Below are 19,759 nucleotides of genomic sequence, written 5' to 3'. Positions count from 1 at the left end.
TCAAAGAGCAGATTGATCTGAGTGATACAGTTACCATTGTTTTCATTGACACATGTATAGCTGGATAGTATTATTTTCAAAACTAATTCAACTGCACATGTAAAATTTAATTTACGTAACTTACTCAACTTTAAAATTAGCCAATCCCGGATACAAGTGTATGAACAATGTACTTATTGTGTTTTATTTTTGTACTATCAATTCCAAGTTTTGCTTTCCACAGCAATCACTGAGAGTGAGAGAAGGTATTTTACTTCGTATCTTATCACCTATTCTCCTCCTATAATTCTAGGAGGAACCTCATTTCTAACTCTTTATATTTAATTTCTTTTGGGTCAGTGGGCATGACTCCTTTCCGTACACACTCCTATGTTTAAATTGCGATCATTTTTAATATAATACGACGTTTATCGACATCTAACAGGTTAATTTTTCTTGATGTGTATCCTATATTGATTTTGATGGAAGTTACCTTCAGAAGGGAGACAACTCGAAATAATAATAAGGAAGACTCCATTTTGGCTGAAGGGGTGTTGTAGTTACACCTTTACGATGTGGACTACATTTATTTTAATTTAAATGATGCATATAATTTAAAATTATGCAACAACAGTAACCCTCAATAGCAGACAGACATAGAAAGGATCCCATGAGTTTTAAATTAATCAATGGAGTGGGGAATCCAGAGCAACCATTCAATCTGATACCTCTTGAAGTCGAGAAGGAAACTTTACGCATGTGCATAATTACCTAAACAAATGGACTTGGTGATTTGGAGCAAGAATGTATATTAAATGACCTAGATGGTTCTCCATTTCTTTATGAGAGTACAATATCAAATATCAGTTTCATAACGGTGACATATATAAGAAAATCTCCACTTCAGTTCTTGTATGACAGAAATAGATTTATCAGAATTCAGAGAACACTTGCATTTTATCAAAACTGGGGAATTCCCTCTGATGTGTGTCTGAATTTATAAAAACACTAAATATAAATACTGTTTAATTCTGATTTTTCGTGTTTTTCCATGAAGATTATGAGAAGAACATTATAGGAAAGTTGTTTAAGTTCAATCCTTTTGTTTGTTTTTACAAGACAATCATAAGAATCTGAGATGTTCCTTAATGTTTAGAATACAACGGTTGACGTGAGGGCATGGCCCTGAGTCAATGGTTTAAGTCTACAGATTGCTTGAAAGCAATCGTATCCCAAAAAATGAATTCTACTGAATATACAGCCAATATTGAATCAGCAAAATTAAAGTGACTGGTTTTTTAAATTTCTAAAACCTGGATGTGTTTTGCAAAATTTGGACAAGGAAATATAATACATGTGAATACAATTGCAGCAGCTTGAATTGTGGTGAAACATCTATCTTCTCCAATCAAACTAGACCAGTAATGTTGATATTGTTCTGATTTTAATAACTTACTTGGTTTTGCATACTGATAATTTGTTGTAGGATATTTACTGCTGATGCTGTTTTCTCGTCTAACATATCTATTGGCGTATCTAAAAAATAAAACAAATACTAATTAGAAATATGCAAAAGAAGGTTGTTTTGGCCCATGATGGTATTCATACTTCCGGAATTAAACCCCCCTTTTGAATTCCACAGTATATGAACATAAAGTGTAAGAACATATAAGTATTCAATAATCAGGAAGTTGTGAATATCCATCAAACTGTTTAGCATTCTTATGTCAAGCTCAACAATCATATTTCAGAGAGGTATGCTAAGTTGTTTCTAAGAATTCTTACATGGCAATTAAATGCAAGATGAATATTCAGTAACCAGGCAGTTAATGTGCAATCAGTATAAAAGTGCATCAAACAGTCATGTTTAATCCAATAGATGGATAAACTCTGGAGGTAAATACAGGGTAACTTACCAGTAGTCACTGTCTGTATAGGTTGTGTTATATCATTTGAAATAGCTTCCTCAACTTCAACATTAGAACCTTCACACTGTATCACCTGTAGAAAGAATACATGTACACAATTTATTTAAAAACCTGAAAAGAGGCAGATGTCAGAACACTAGACCTCATCTTAAAAAGTGGAAATTCTAGTAGTCAACACCGATTGATTAGTTCAAACACAGTTTTAGAACTATTTCTGAACCTTAAAAAACAAGAGTGCACACACTGAAATGTCTCGCTTCTTTACCAATCATTGATATTATGTTGATAGTCCAAAGTATAAAGCTAAGCTTTATTACAACTGTCACATAAACTTAACATTAACCAAGATAACTAAACAAAGACCAATGAACCTTGAAAATTAGGTCAAGGTCAGATAAACCATGCCAGGCAGACATGTACAGCTAACAATGCTTCTATAAAACATATATAGTTGACCCATTACTTAAAGTTTAAGAAAAATAGACCAAAACACAAAATTTAACACTGTGCAATGAACCGTGAAAATGAGGTCACGGTCAAATAAAACCTGCGCGACTGACATAAAGATCATAAAATATTTCCATACACCAAATATAGTTGACCTATGGCATATAGTATTAGATAAAAAGACCAAAACTCAAAAACTTAACTTTGACCACTGAACCATGAATATGAGGTCAAGGTCACATGACATCTGCCCGCTAGACATGTACACCTTACAATCATTCCAAACAACAAATATAGTAGACCTATTGCATATAGTATGAGAAAAACAGACCAAAACACAAAAATTTAACTAAAACCACTGAACCATGAAAATGAGGTCAGGGTCAGATGACACCTGCCAGTTGGACATGTACACCTTACAGTCCTTCCATACACTGAATATACTAGCCCTATTGCTTATAGTATATGAGATATGGACTTGACCACCAAAACTTAACCTTGTTCACTGATCCATGAAATGAGGTCGAGGTCAAGTGAAAACTGTCAGACAGACATGAGGACCTTGCAAGGTACGCACATATCAAATATAGTTATCTTATTACTTATAATAAGAGAGAATTCAACATTACAAAAAATTTGAACTTTTTTTTCAAGTGGTCACTGAACCATGAAAATGAGGTCAAGGACATTGGACATGTGACTGACGGAAACTTCGTAACATGAAGCATCTATATACAAAGTATGAAGCATCCAGGTCTTCCACCTTCTAAAATATAAAGCTTTTAAGAAGTGAGCTAACACCGCCGCCGTAGCCGCCGTAGCCGCCGTAGCCGCCGCCGGATCACTATCCCTATGTCGAGCTTTCTGCAACAAAAGTTGCAGGCTCGACAAAAACTACTTTCAGACTTTGCCACTGATGTCGATTTAAAATACATTGTATAAGGCTTCTGCTATTGTATGCAACAACGTTTGAACCATATCTGTTGTGTTTTTTAAACATTAATGAAGGAGATGTTAACTAATATATATATATATAAAAGTCTATAAAAAGGACCAACCAGCAAATTTACTACATACCGAATCGAATAGTCGATACTATGCAGATAAGGAAAAAATTATATCAGTCTAAAAATTTGCACAACGGTACTAATATAAGATGTTATTATACGAAAATGTTGTTATTAAATTGTGTTGACAAATATTTCAGCTCAACAAATGGCCTTCTTCTGTGTCACAAGTTTTAACAATACTGATACATAATGTATATGGTGTAAAAATCGATCATTAAGAATGTCGTTCGTGTGAAGAAAAACGCTGCAAATGCTGCCTACAGATGCAGCAGTCATCAACATTTCACAGTAAGGCAACCGAAAATAACTAAGATATTTTGCAATGTTACCTGCAAAAGTATGAATGTTATTTACATACTAGAATGTTCGGTTTGTGGCCTCCAATATGTTGGTGAGTCAAAGCAGCCTTTCCACAAACGCCTCAATGGCCATAGGAGTGATATCTCCAAGAAGCCACTTCTCCCAGTTTCTCAGCACTTCAGACAGTCGGGTCACAAACCTGATGACTTTAACTGCATGAAAATTCTAGTATTTGAACAGAACATTCACTGGAGTGATGACCAGCGACAGGTTCGGGAAAGCTTTTGGATAAAGGAACTTAATGTACATCATCCAAACAGAATCAATAAGAAATACTAACAGTTTTGTTTTTCACTCATTCTATTGTTAATATACACAGTCACGTATATTGAATTATAGTGTTTTGTTTATATTATGATATTTAGGATTTTGGATTAAAATCTATCGACCACAACTTACCTGTATTATTACTGATCGATTTTTACACCATATACATTATGTATCAGTATTGTTAAAACTTGTGACACAGAAGAAGGCCATTTATTGAGCCGAAATATTTGTCAACACGATTTAATAACAACATTTTTGTATAATATATGTTTAAATATACTTCTTCACTTTTTTGGTCTTTTGGAAAATGTTGTTTATGCTGTATTTAGAGCCTTCTACAACGAAATTTGTTTTACATGCACACGTATAAAAATTGCGGTTTTTATCCAACGCAATCATAGGTTTGAACGTAGTTTTTAATTTAGACTCGTTCATCTTTATTACAACTGTCACATAAACTTAACATAAACCAAGAAAACTAAACATTGAAGTCACTATTGCGCCTTGTGTACTATTTATTTAATCCTTGTCGCTGGAATTAAGGAAATCGTACCAATCCTGTATAGGTTGAAAAAGATTTCTTAAGATGTGGTACACATGATTTATTGCTTTTTGTTATAATATGAAAACAAATGAAGATCTTGACCTTTTACGTTTTACAGTTTCCTAAATATTTCAGAGGCAGATACCTTTCAAAAAAGGGTGGAGCTTCAGCCATGGAATAACATGAAAACGAATATGTTGTACCATAGCTAAGCTCTGCCTTCTTTCCTTTGGATTCTAGTTGAGATGCATATTTAATTAGCAAAGTATGGTATATTAACATCAAATTTCAGATAATATACCATGGTTTTCACTCAACACACTTTTAAAGCAAATTATTTCATTAAAACATCAAAGGAAAAATCCAATTTATGTTACAACTTTATGTAAACCAACTAATTCTTGTGAGTATTTCTTTTAAAGAGTTGTTTTAAAAATCATTTAAAATGTCATTAAAACTCATCATTTAAGCTTGGATACCTCAAGAAAAATAAGAAAACACGAAATAAATTGCAGTGAAGTTGGCTTAGAAAGGCATAATGAAAAATGAAGATTGTGTTTGTTTATGTTATATTACTGGTTGATAACATAAAATTTGCTCTTTAAAAAAAATTTGAACTTAAAATTCTCTCACCTGAACTTCTGAAGAATTTTGATCTATTCCCTGAATCTGTTGGAACTGGAGATGATGGCGAATCTTCAAATGTCTCTTAAGATCTGACAAATTACCAAAAAGATAATCGCAGCTGAGACACCTGTATAACTGTGAGTCACTCTTTGCTGGTGATTCTGATTCCTTGAACACAAACTGTTCCCCTTTGTGAGATCTGGTGTAATGTATTTTCATGTAACCTATGGTGTTGGCAGAATAGTCACAATGTTGACATCCATACCGTTTTATAACATCATGAGTCTCCATATGTCTTTTTAAGTGACTTCTTTGTGTGGCTTCATAATTGCACCTAAAATCAAAATTAACATTTTGTGTTTTAAGGGAGTTCGCTTCTCAGTTTCAAAGTAATTAACTTTTCAAAACACTAGTTTATATTGATAGGGGATTAATAAAGGAATACAAAGAGCGAAAAAAATATATAGGTCACCGCGCTCGTTTTCGATTTATTAGCCATTGAAATTTTGGCGGGAAAATGTTCTCTCTTGACTTTTCATAGCTTTATCATTGACAAGTTAAAGTCCTCAAAAACGATTAAAAAGTAATTAAAATTTTAAAAGACTTTAACAGACAGCTTATCATTATACATGTAAAAGAATTATAAAAAGAAAAATGGGGGTCACCGAGCAAAATTTGTTAATGCATTCAAATGGATAAAACCAGAGGATTCCGAAAATCAGACCAAAATTATAACACTACAGGGAGATAACTCTGTAAAAATCAGCAGAATCTTAAATCAAGTTTTATTGTTAAAGAAACATTAAGCTTCTCAATAATAAAACTGCTATATATCCAATGAAATATTTCCTTTAAAGTGTGTGGTTCAAATTTTTTGAAATTTTTATATTTTTGTCAGAGGATCAAAGTTAATATTTTTCAAAATGTTATGAAAATTAAACAAGTCAAATGAATTTTCCAGCACTTACTTCATGCATTTAAACATTTTTCCATCTGTATGAGATCTGACATGCCATCGTAGAGCTGTCTTGGACTTGTATGGTTTACCACACTCATTACATGTGTAAGGTTTTTCATCAGTGTGACGTAACATGTGTGCCTGAAGGTTGTTCTTACTACGACAGGAATGGGGACAGAGTGGACACTTGTAAGGTTTAATACCCTCATGGATCCAGATGTGTTTCTGTAACTCAGAGTTCGCTCGGAAGAAAACTTTTTCACAGTATGGACATTTATAGGATCTTCTTCCTGAAATTAAAAAAATAAATTTGGATGTAATTTTTTGTGCTTAAAATCATGAAAAAAATGCTCACAGAAACTACCTTAAAACTTAATAGAAAAATATTTGACTTAAAAGATATCACTACTGCTTTAATTATTTTTAACTTGTCAAAATTACAGCAATTAAATGCTTAAAACAGTTCTATTATAATTTACATGGTAAAAAAATAGGTGCTTTAGACATTGGATAAAAACCCAACACAAAGTTGCAAAAAATTTTCAAGTGTATTTTGACATTTTAACTTATTTAAATGATACCATTCAAACTTTAGATTGTATCATAAAATATAAACATTACTAGGTTGAACATAGGTTTTTCTCAATCTCATATCATGAAAGTAACTTTCTTTTTATGCCTCACCTAGAGGCATTGTTTTTTCTGTCTGTGTGTCTGTTAGTTCATCTGCTTGTCCATCTGTCCTGCTTCAGCTTGCAGTTGTTGGTCAAGGTAGTTTTTGAAGAAATTTTGAAGTCCAATCAACTTGAACTTAGTACACATGTTCCCTATGGCATGATCTTTCCAATTTTAATGCCAAATGAGAGTTTTTGATCCAATTTCACGGTCCACTGAACATAGAAAATGATAGTATGTGAACATGGAGAAGGACATCCGTGTACTATGGAAACATTCATGTTTTCCCTTATGTATTGTACTTACCTAATTTTCCCTGAACTTTGTGCATTTTGACCTTGTTGAGACTGGTTATTTTACAATTATCTTCCTCAGTCATGTCAGGATGTTTTTCTGCTACATGTAACTTAAATTTTCTCATGCTAAAAAAAAGATGATCATTTTCACATAAAACCAAAATTTTCTAAAGGAATTAATGACTACATGTACTTCTTTAGAAACATTTCAAATACTCATAAAGATATTTCTTTGATCTTTTATTTAAATATGTTTGAATAATTATTTGGTCTTAAAAGATGAATTTCAACTTTTTTAAGTATTGTTCTTGCCTTACACTACATTTCAAAAGATTTACATTCATGTTCTTAAACCATGACCTGATGCTAGTCAATAAATTTCATTTGTCTATTTGGGGAAAAAATTCTGTATTTGAAAAAGGTCCGATGAACTATTTCTTTTAAAGAGCTTTTATGCATGTTGTATCAAATTTTGCAGATTTTTGATTAATCCAAACGATGAATACCAAATGATATCCATATTTTCAAATGAGTTAATGTGTGCATAAAAGGATACAATATGTTCAATAACCAAAGAACAAAATTAACGATACCTCTACAAACTATGAACATTACAATAAAATAAACACTATCTCAAAAATACTTCTTAGTAGCAAAATAAACCATCTGGTTGAACGATTTTAAAACTGATGAACTGTGGGTTCATTTAATTTTCGTGAATACCAAAATTCTTGGATTTTGGAACACTTGTATTTTCCTGGATATCTGATTTTGTGGTTTGCCAAAGTGTGCATACAACATTTACAATTAGTTTCACAATGTTATTTCGTTGTTCACCTGTACCCACGGAATCAACGAAAATGGGTATCCAACAAATAATAATGATTCCACAGTAACTTACTTGTCGAGTTTCTGTTGACAGAGAGGACATTCTAAGCCCATAGCCTCCCCTAGACCTTTATGTTGTATGCTATGGTTCCAGAGCTGTGACCTACTAACGGCCACATATTCACAGTCTTTACAGGGATAAACAATAGCTCTGTGTTCTTGTTCCTTGTGGCTGTTTAATTCTTCCTTTGTAGCTGCCTTAAATCCACAGGTTATACAAGCAAATGGTTTCTCTCCTAAAAGAAAGTTTCATGTATGATGTTGGTGTGTATGTGTGCTATTTTGAAATTATATAATTAATTTACCGTAGAAAATTTTGTTAAACTTTAACACAAAAATCAGCATTAATGTGAAGTAAATACTACACAATTCTTTGTTTGATCCAAGTTTATATAAAGAGGAGTCAAATGCACTTAATATTGTAAATGATTCACGTCTTTCTTTCTACAGCTTACCATCACAAAAACTTACTACATATACAGTGGGCATATATAGTAGACCAGGGTTGCATTCAATATCGTAGTGTCTACATAGGGCTAAGTTAATTTATGACTATTGAAAGTGTAGCTAGCCTAGCTGCTACATAGATATTGATAACAGCTAGGCTAGCTACTCGTTCAGAAGACAATAATCTATGTAGCACTATGTAGCTGCTACATAGACATTGATAGCAGCTAGGCTAGCTACTCGTTCAGAAGACAATAATCTATGTAGCACTATGTAGCTGCTACATAGATATTGATAACAGCTAGGCTAGCTACTCGTTCAGAAGACAATAATCTATGTAGCACTATGTAGCTGCTACATAGATATTGATAGCAGCTAGGCTAGCTACTCGTTCAGAAGACAATAATCTACGTAGCACTATGTAGCTGCTACATAGATATTGATAGCAGCTAGGCTAGCTACTTGTTCAGAAGACAATAATCTACGTAGCACTATGAAGCTGCTACATAGATATTGATAGCAGCTAGGTTAGCTACTCGTTTAGAAGACAATAAGCTACGTAGCACTATGTAGCTGCTACAATGTTGAACGAAACCCTTGTGCAAAACATTTAACTTTTTTTTCAATACAGAAATTAAATAAATGTATGTAAGTTTTGTCTAAAATGTAGTTTTCCATGTAAGATAAAAGGAAAGGTATGGCAATCATTATAGAAAGTTTTAACAAACCTGTATGTGTTCTCATGTGGTTATCAAAATCATTTTTATTATAGAACAGCTTTCCACAGAATTCACATTCTTCATGTCCAAATGTCTCTCTCATTTTGTGAAAGATCTGCATGTTCATTGAACTGTATCCTAAACGATCTATTAGTTTCTCCAGCTTTTCTGTTTTACTCAAATTTTTATTGACCTCATCTTCGTCTTCACATTCAAATTCATCAGGGTCAATACTGATATTATCAACCTCGCCATCGTCATTGTTCCCCTGGTCAGTATCTATGTTATCGACCTCAGCATCCATACTGTTACCTTGGTCAGGGTCAATAGTATTGATTTTGTCACCTTCTGTTTTATCTGCTTCACCAGAAACATCAAGGACAAGATCTAAATTTAACTCTTTACTAGGACTACTGGTACTTCCATCTAGATCTTTATCAGAACTGATATCCAGTCCAAGGTGATTGCTTTCTATCAATCCTTCAGACAGAACATTGGTTTCAGGTGCAGTACATGTCTTAGTTGTAATATCATTATTTATCGCAATATTATCATCCTTTACTGAAACGATAAATAAAGAAACATATCATAATTTCAAACTGCAGTGATTTTTTAAAATCTTCAGATAAAATGGATAACAAAACTATAGATATTTGTAATAACATTTTTTTTTACCAAGACATCTCATTATATAGATTTAAAGGTAGCCATTGAAAGTAACTTTACAATTGACATTATCATGATTATATTTATTCTTCATACCCGTATGTACCCGCCTTGAAAACAAATAAGCACTGTTAAAGTCTGTTCTGTTTGAATTGTGACTGTTAAAGTTGAGTTCTCAAGTCCAAATAACACTCCCCACCCCCTTTGAAATTCCTGGCTACGGGCCTGGTCTTTGATGATGATGGATGGATAATGTGAAGTGGGAAATTTAATGCAAATTATAGGACAAGAACAGGTCAATGTGATATAATACATTGTATGTGATATACTAGACTGATAGACTGTAGCAATTTTTTTATAATGCAAGTTCACATGCTAATTGCTTCACACATTATTCTGTCACTATGCTGACTAGTCTTTAAACAAAAAGATAAGCTAAATTCTTAATTAGTTTTTATTCATGTTGTGCATATTGTATGATCTTGTGTAACATATTCCTAATTCAGTCCCATTTTACATGTACTACATAGCAACATATTATGTGTAATTCAGAAAATTAATGCAAATCTTTAAAAATTGATTGAAATGAAACACATAAGTTCATCTCAGACAGATATCTCTGAAATATGCAGGATAAGAATAAAACACATTTTTTTTTATTGTTAATGACATACAGAATGTATTAGTTTTTGAAATTTAGGTACTGGTAAATTATATATAAATAACTCTTACCTGTACCATTAGGTGTAAATTCATTTTCAATAGATCCAACAGATGAGTCATACTTAACAACTTGATTATTGGTCTCTATCTGCACTTTAGTCAGAGGTTCTGGTAAACTAGAAGTCTTGTCTAGCACTATTTTCATACCCTCGTCAGTTGTTTCAGTTTGTAACTTGGTATCTGTAACAGTAACCTCCCCTGAAGCATTAACCTGTAAATTTGCTATAACTTCTGCAGCTTGTTCTTCTTCCAACCTTTTACTAGATTCTGGAGATAGATATTCTGTATTTTTTGCCACCTCTACTATTGACAACTCTGGTGGAAGATTTACAAATTCCTTTTCGTCAGGTCCATACGAGTCATCAGGTTCCGGCAAATACATGCTGTTTTCAATACTTTTTTCGAACAACTCCTCCCACTTCAGACCCTCAACTTCCTCTTTTACATGAACACTGGACAAGTGGTCACTCAGTCGGACAGAACTAAGAAATACTTCACTGCATTCACTACATTTGTACAGAATTCTATGTTTCAGGAAATGTTTCTCAAGATAAATTCTACGACTAGCAGTGTAATCACAAAGAAGGCAACTTTGTATGTTTGGCAGATCTTTTATGTCGTGTATAAATAAATGTCGATCTCTGTCGATCTTTTTCTTAAATTTCCGATTACAAACATGGCACTGGTGAATAATGGTCGTTCCAGTGTTTTTCCTGCCTGATAAGAAACTATCTAAATAAGTCTTCCCTCTTGCTGTACCTATATGGTACTTTCGGACATGGTTGATTAGAGATTTGACAGTGTTGTAATCTCTCTTACATATATCACACTTAGCTTTCTGGCCGGAATGTGTTGCTTCATGCTCTAATAAATGAGTCTTGTTGACGGACTTGAAATCACAATTTCTACATTTATAAAACTGTCCTGTGTGTTTTCTCATGTGAGTGTAGAGATTACCTACAATAAAGAATCAAGATATATATGCCTAGTTATTCTTATATCACTAAAAAAAAATATCTTATCACAGGATAAAACTAGTAAAGTATACTAAAATTTCAATAAATATGTGTTCATAGAACACTATGGCCCCTCATACTATCAGATTTCCATGTTCATGAAACTAATGGTCAAACCCTAGTTTGGCATATATTTTTTAAAGTTTACATCATATTAAAGCATGCCTTCTATGTATAAAGTTTTTGTGTTTACAATTTCATGAGCAACAAATGTTTACCTATTAGTATTAAACATTTATCCCTTAATGAACAGTTGGAACCCACTAGTAACATTATGGCTCCCTACTATTGTATACGTAGCATAAAAATTCAAATACAATTTTTCTGTGTAGAAATTAAACAGAAACCAATACAAGCATAGTAATATTTGTACAAATACATGTAACCTTTTCATAATGGGGTTAAAGATGTCCTTAAATTTTGTAAAAAAACCCATCTTACTACATTTAAGCAATATAAACAAAAAAAATTTGAATGCAATTTTTTTATGTTACACATTTAATTACCTTTAGAATTTGTAGAATAATTACACTTGGTACATACAAACGGTTTGAGTTCAGTATGAATGAGACAGTGTAATCTCATGTGAGATAATGTTTTGAAGATCTTATTACACACAGTACATGTATACAATGATAACATTGTAGAATTGATCCGCGATAGAATCGGCACTTTCTCGTTTAGTTCTTGTTCTATCCTGGTCTCTACAAATAGATGGTCGACACAGCTTAGATCCACATTTAGATTTGCTTCAAACTGTCGTTTATCATCGTCATTTTTAAAGACAGGTATGTCTTCAATAACAGAAGTTGGTTTGTCTGCATATACATTTTCTACATCTGGATCTGTTTTAACTTGAACTACATTTGTAGTTCTGTTCAATTTACGCTTTTTTCTTGGTTTTTGCCGGTCAACCATAACGTCAAAATCTTCGTCTTCTGTACTGTCACTACTGATATCTATAGACATTTCTGTAGCTTTTACATCCTCATCTCTATCATCATCATTGTCTGATTCATCAGGTCCTGAAGAAAAAAAGAAATTAATTCTTAAATAATTGAACTTTAGCAGTAAAAAAAGATTATAATATATGAATCAATATCCCTAAAGGTTTAAACATTAAATCTTTAAAAAGTATCAATAAAGTTTTGAAATTACTAAACTTTGGACACAAATATGCTCAGTAATAAACATTCAGTAAAGACAGAAAGAGTTTAAACGACTGACTACTCAATAGTCTAAGTATATAGCCTACTTTAGAATGGAATTGGACATTGATTCATTATATCTTGGAAAACAAGCTTTGGTATCTAAGAAACTTTCAGTTTGAGTAACATGTATTTGTAAATGTAATAATTTCACTTGAAAAAATATATTTTAATACTAACCTTTTCATCTTTATAATCTTATTTTAAAAACAACAAGGAAATATACTATAGATTTATTTTTATTCATTGAATAACAATTTTTATGCATATTGACTTTATTGTGGTCAGAGGGGAACCACAAATTTTAATGTTCAACAATTTATAAATTTGTTTTAAGGAAAGTATGCAGACTTTTGCAAAACCATGAAATCAGATATCCACGAAAATAAGTACCAATGAAAATAAATGAAGCCATTTTTATACTGCTGGTCCAACATGATCAACCAAAATGAAAATTAAAAGTACAACTGACCTGAATCACCAATAGCTTGTTTCTTTGTAATGTCTACATAATCAGATGATCCCATGCATTTGTGTGTGTTAAAAAATCTCTCTTTAGTGAACTTTCTCTTACAACGTCTACAAGTTAATCTACCATCAGCACCTGAAATATACCAATAATCTATGTGAACATTCTACTCTAAACAGTTTTGGCTTCAATTGGCTGTGAATATAAGCATTTGTTGTAGAAACTTAAATGTGTAAATCAAATTCACAGTAGTTCTGGTTTTGTTTTCTTGAAATTTACTGATTAAGGAGGCTCGCGGGTACAAAAAATTCAGCAAAAAATTAAACATATGTTTTTTCATTTCAAATTTTATTTATTACACTATTAGTTATTTCTTTATAATATGGTACAAAAATGACCCAGACAAATCAATTTGGTTTGGCCACAAATGACTTTTAAAATGTTTATTTCATTGAAAAAGCTCCAAATTATCTCCCTTTGATGAAAAAAATGTCATTTTTTGACGTTTAAATTGAAATATCTTTTTTAACTCATCGGTGACCTATATTTTTTGTTATTGTTTTCAAACAAGCTGCACATAAACTAAATAATTGTAAAATTTTAAGCGATTTCTGTAATTTTGTTCTTTTTTTATTTCGATATTACCAATATTTCTCCTAAAAGTTTAACAGAAAACCAGGTGTTCCGCAAGACGCAGCTATATACATTTGTACGACCCCAGTGGTCGAACCCTGAACAGTTGGGACAAATTTGGTCACAATATTCAAGCTTGATCCTGTCTGAATTTGGATTGTGATCAAATTTTTGACATAATATAGGTTTTTGTCACAAAATTAATGTGGTCAAAGAACTAACAAATCTATTGTGCAATTGAAGATTTCTTCTTGAAACTTTTCAGAATTTGAAATTTGAAAAATTTCGAAAAAAAAGAATTCCTTAAAAAAATGGTAAACAAAAAACCCCCCCCAAATTTTTTAAACCCCCCTTGGAGCAATAACCCTTAAACTCAATCCCATGCTTTACTTTGAAGTATTGAACCTTGTAGTACAATTTTAGTGAGATCCATACACTTAAACAAAACTTCTTATCATTATTGTTTGGAAACTAGAAACATGCTTCTTTTTGGCCCCTACTTCCTAGTAATCCTACATTTTTGGGGCAATTAATCCAAAACTTAATAAGATTTATTCCTATGAAGAATAAATCCGGTTATCGGAGGAAAGTGGGCATACGTTTTGGGAGTTGTTCCGCTTTGTACACGTTATGGAATTAATATATTATAAGTGACGTTGATTATTTTAACCTTGATAACTGTGACGTCATTCATTCTTTCTTTCCCACGCCACAGCAGAGACAAGACGTAGAAAATTAGGTTCCGTATAAATTAACAAATGTTGTTTCAAAAGATAAAAAATTTGGTTGAATATTGAATTTTATTTATTTAACTTGGTATATTGAATGAATGTCTTTCAAAAAATCGTAATTTTATTGAAGTTTTGAAAGTTTGGAAGATAGGAAAAAGCACATGGTCTTGATCCTGTTAAGATATTTTTTTTAATTTGCCTTTCTCTTCTGTTAAGATAAACGAGAACTACTATGATATGTCATTGAGATTTTTATTTGTTTGTTCAATTCAGTTGAACTTATGAATTTCGTTTCCAGAAAATAGAAATGTTAACAGACTGATAAAAACTACGCACATGGTTTTATGACACGTGTCGCATGGACGTATGCGATTTGGAAACTATTGTTGTATGAAACTTTTCCAACAGCTACGATGCGAGCAATTGGAAGTGAAACCAATAATGAATAAATGTATGAAGTTCATATATAATTTAAAAAAAAAAAAAATTAAAAAAAATTAAAAAAAATAGATAAATAAATAAAAATAGATAAATAAAATATAACTTTTCAAAGGTGATTTCACTAATATTATTGTAGTATTTTTTAGTTTAAAAACCATACATCGTACAGAAATGGGGAAGACAGTGCGTATGTCGCAAAGGCCTTCTAAAAGTCCGTACGCAGCCAAGAAAAGGTTAAGGTCATCAGCACAGCAGTCCGACGAGGTTATATACCAAAGAGTACAGCCAAGGGATGTACCGGCACAGTTGGGAAACGGATCTAGTAATGTCGCTGGACAGCCTACTTCCACGCAAGTTTCAGCTCAGATGACTCCAGAACTTAGGAATGAAGTTATTCAGACTGTCAATGCCCTTATTCACTCACCAGCTACTGTTACATCCCCTGATTCAATCAATGAAAGTCAACAATTGAATACAGGTATAACACCTAATATTTTACCAGTATATAGTGTAAATGATAATCTAGGTTTAAATGTTTCACAACAAACTCAGGACAAAATAATTAATGGTGAATATGTAGATTTAAGTATTTTGCTTACAAATTCAAGCACAGAGCAATCAAGTTCTTTAACTTTAGATACAAATGGACAGCTGGTTATCCAAGCTAAACCAAGTAAAAAGATTACTGATATTAGCACATGGATAGATGCTTTCCTAATTTACACAAGTATTTATGTTGGTGTGCATTTAGAAGACACACAAACTATTTTAAAATATATGTATTCGGTTAAGTTGGGTGCAAGTCGTTCAATTGGGCTAGGTTGGAAGGACTATGATCAACAGTTTCGTCTAAAGAAAGCTAGAAATCCAGCTTTGTCATGGGCTACAGTTGACCAAGAACTTTGGCTGTTATATATTCATACAGGGCAGTCAACTGCACCTAGTTCTGGGGTTAATATGGTTAACACATACAGGAAGTGTTACGAGTACAATAACAAAGGTGCATGTATGTTACCACAATGTCGATACATTCACAAATGTTTGAAATGCAATGGTTCCCATCCTGCCATCAATTGTAGGGTCCCTCAAAATGGGACTGGTTCACGAAGGGGTAATTTTCGTCCGTTCAATAGAACAAATTTCAGACAAACCGGAAGTGGAACAGATGCAGGTAGACAGATACCCTTTATCCGAAATACATAGGCTGTCAAAATCTCCAATTAAGGTCGAAGTTTTATTAAAATTGGTTACAAATTATCCTAATCAGGTGGACAAACAGATTTTATCTGATGGTTTTTTATATGGTTTTAAAATGGGTTATGGAGGACCAAGGTTGCCTACAAATTGTCATAATTTAATTTCAGCATATCAAAACAAAAAAGAACTTGAAATTAAACTTTTAAAGGAGTTAGAGTCGGACCGAATTGCGGGTCCATTTTCATGCAGGCCATTCAAAAATCTACGTTTATCTCCAATAGGTCTTGTTCCTAAAAAACCGTCTGGATGGCGTCTCATTCATCATTTGTCATATCCATTTGGGAAAAGTGTAAATTCTTTTATTGATCCTCAGAATTGTTCTGTACAATACACTTCTTTTGACAAGGTTCTTGATACTATAAGTGAAATAGGACCAAAATCGCTGATGGGACGAATGGACGTGTCCTCAGCATTTAGATTGATACCATTACATCCCGATGATTTTGATTTATTTGGTTTTAAATTTGATGATAATTACTTTTTTCAAAAAGCGTTGCCAATGGGGTTAGCGGCTGCGTGTAATTTGTTTGAAAAGTTTGCCACTTTTGTTGAATGGTTGGTAAGGTTGAGATCGGGACAGGAATCTGTGGAGCATTATCTGGATGATTTTTTCTTTGTCGGGAAAGTAGATTCAAACAATTGTTTAATACTTATGAACACTTTTCAAAATGTTTGTACCGAAATGGGCATTCCTCTAGCGGAAGATAAAACTACTGGTCCATCAAGTAAAATAACTTTTCTGGGTTTAGAAATTGACACTATAAACATGGTTATAAGAATTCCGCTTGATAAGTTGAGAGAAACAAAGAAAAAATTATCCTTCATTTTAAAAAGTAAAAAGGTTACACTAAAAGCGTTACAATCACTAGTTGGTTTATTGAATTTCTGCGCAAGAGCAATTCCTGCAGTGAGAGCTTTCAATAGACGCTTTTGTGACGCAATGTGTGGAGTAGTTAAACCAGAACATTTTATTCGAGTTTCTGTTAGCAGTCTGCACCGTTAGCCACTAGTCCGATGCCCCAGACTAGTAAATATTAATTCGGACTGGTGAAAATTCTCAAAATTTTCTATAGTCATATATGGACAAGTTTTGATATTTAGTGTCCGGACTAGTAAATGAAAAAGTTTTTGGTGCAGACTGTGTTAGCATGAAAGAGGATATACATATGTGGTTAACATTTCTAGAATTATTTAATGGAAGTTGTAAATTTGATAAAAATATCTGGTTGACAAATGAACAGTTAAATTTGTACACTGATAGTACAGGAAATTCCAAACTTGGATGTGGAGTATATTTTTCTGGAAAATGGGCATACTTTGATTGGCCCGTTCAATGGCACGAAACAGAAATAATGAAAGATATGACATTTTTAGAACTTGTACCAATACTATTGGCCATATATCTATTTACGTTCGAATTGAGGGACAAACAAATTATGTTTCACACAGATAACTGTTCTTTGGTTGCTATTTTGAATAAAAAATCATCAAAATCGAAACGAGTTATGCAGTTGGTTCGACCGCTCGTATTGCAAACAATGGTGTATAATATGCAATTTAAAGCATGCTTTATCGAAGGACGTCTCAACTGCATAGCAGATGCAATTTCTCGTAAACAGTGGGAAAGATTCAGAAGCATAGATCCAGCTGCAGATCCATTACCAAAACCAATACCACGAGATTTTCTGAGGCTGATATCGATGTTGAAATTAACAAACTAGTGGATTCTTCAGTATCAGTGAACACTAAAGAGACATATCGTACAGGTTTAGTGGTTTTCGAAGCGTTCCGTAAATTGTATAATTATGATATCATTTGGCCACCACTTTTATCGCATGTAACTACATTTATTGCTTATATGTCACTCAACAAAAGGGCTTATAGGACAGTTAATTGTTATCTGTCTGCAATAAATTTTCGTTGTAAGTCAATGGAACATTCTGGGTTTTCAAAAAATTTCCTGGTTCAAAAAATGGTTGAGGGTTTAAAACGTATAAACAAATCTAAAGATACAAGATTGCCAATTACAAAGGAAATATTAATACGTATCATTGATAAATTACCAAATGTTTGTTCTTCAAAATTTGAAGCAAGCTTGTTTTCATCTGCGTTTTCGTTGGCTTATCATGGGTTTTTTAGGATAGGTGAAATAGTACGCAATAAAAAGTGGCAGGCGCACCAAGTAATAGCAATTGAGAACGTTACACTGTCAAAGAAAGATTACATTGAAATTGCTAAAATTGTTATCCCATTCTCAAAAACTGATCAATATGGTCATGGTACAGTTATAGAAATAACGGAAACTAAACTAAAAGATTGTCCAATTTATTGGTTGAAAAATTATTTAATGCAAAGACCAAAGGTTAAAGGCCCCTTATTTTGTCACTTCGGAGGATGTCCAGTGACAAGGTACCAGTTTTCATGTGTTCTAAGTAAGGTTTTAATACATGTAGGGATAACCGATTCGGTTTCATTTCGAACACATTCTTTCCGTATCGGTGCTGCTTCAAGCCACTTTGAAAAGGGAACCTCTGAAGAAGAGATAAAGAGACTAGGTCGATGGAAGTCAAATGCATTTAAGGGGTATATTCGTTAACTAGTTGCAAAGTACGACAACATCTGATATTGATTTTCTTTCAAAAAACTTTCAAATTCAATTAATGCAAAATTTATGTACACCAGCTTGTTAAATATCCAATTAACAAATTTACAATTCATACTTTTTTATTAGATGAATCTTCAAGTCAACAAGAACTCAATTCAATTTGGGTTGTTGGGTCTTCGATTGTAAAACATGCGTTTATAGAAGCGAAAAGATCATTTGATGGCTGTAGTTTAGGACTACATAGAAAAAGTTACAGGGTATGGTGGCAAGGTAAAGGTGGCATGAAATGGGGGGAGCTTGTACCAAGAATAAAATTTCTTCTGCAAATTGAATCCCCTCCTAAAATTTTAGTTATACATTGTGGTGGTAACAGTATAGGGGCTATATCACTCTTTGATTTTAGAGAAACCTTGAGGTCTGATATTATGAAATTACACGAAATGCTTCCACAAACAACAAGAGGCTCTCAAGAGCCTGAATCGCTCACCTGAATTTTTTTGGTTTAATCTCTCATCAATGATTATTTTGGCTTTTCAATTTATTTAAATGTTCTTTGAATCGTCCTATTTTCTTCAAAAGTAAAAAAAAATCATTTTCTCCTATGTTCTATTTTAGCCATAGGAGCTATGTTTCTTGACATACAAGGAAATGAAATATAAAATTTATACTAGATACTCTGAAACTCTGAAACTCATTTAGCCTAAGTTTGGCTGAAATTGATACAGCAGTTTCATAAGAGAAGATTTTTTAAAGTAAGTCAACATGATGAACAAATTGTGAAAAAAAGTCTTTAAAGGGCAAT

The 19,759-nt window shown here is 32.7% G+C and overlaps 2 protein-coding genes across 3 annotated transcripts in view; one reads left to right on the top strand and one right to left on the bottom strand.

Annotated features, from left to right (window-relative positions):
• LOC139524196 (zinc finger protein ZFAT-like) overlaps positions 1-19,759 on the bottom strand; it is a 37,652-nt gene that overhangs the window by 2,342 nt on the left and 15,551 nt on the right. For both annotated transcript variants that reach the window (XM_071318827.1, XM_071318828.1), the window contains exons 5-14: positions 13,294-13,425; positions 12,120-12,638; positions 10,607-11,554; positions 9,218-9,769; positions 8,056-8,278; positions 7,165-7,280; positions 6,194-6,473; positions 5,232-5,559; positions 1,896-1,980; positions 1,436-1,515 (exon numbers count right to left, since the gene is read on the bottom strand). In XM_071318827.1, coding sequence (XP_071174928.1) covers positions 1,436-1,515; positions 1,896-1,980; positions 5,232-5,559; positions 6,194-6,473; positions 7,165-7,280; positions 8,056-8,278; positions 9,218-9,769; positions 10,607-11,554; positions 12,120-12,638; positions 13,294-13,425 — 3,263 coding nt within the window. The remainder of the gene's footprint in view (positions 1-1,435; positions 1,516-1,895; positions 1,981-5,231; positions 5,560-6,193; positions 6,474-7,164; positions 7,281-8,055; positions 8,279-9,217; positions 9,770-10,606; positions 11,555-12,119; positions 12,639-13,293; positions 13,426-19,759) is intronic.
• LOC139522606 (uncharacterized) lies at positions 15,193-19,448 on the top strand. Its single transcript, XM_071316070.1, has 2 exons — positions 15,193-15,573; positions 19,084-19,448. The coding sequence occupies exons 1-2, from the start codon at positions 15,267-15,269 to the stop codon at positions 19,446-19,448; spliced, it is 672 nt and encodes a 223-aa protein (XP_071172171.1). The 5' UTR covers positions 15,193-15,266.

Source organism: Mytilus edulis, chromosome 5 (assembly GCF_963676685.1).
Source record: "Mytilus edulis chromosome 5, xbMytEdul2.2, whole genome shotgun sequence".
Taxonomy (NCBI): domain Eukaryota; kingdom Metazoa; phylum Mollusca; class Bivalvia; order Mytilida; family Mytilidae; genus Mytilus; species Mytilus edulis.
This window is presented reverse-complemented; position numbering and strand designations above follow the sequence as displayed.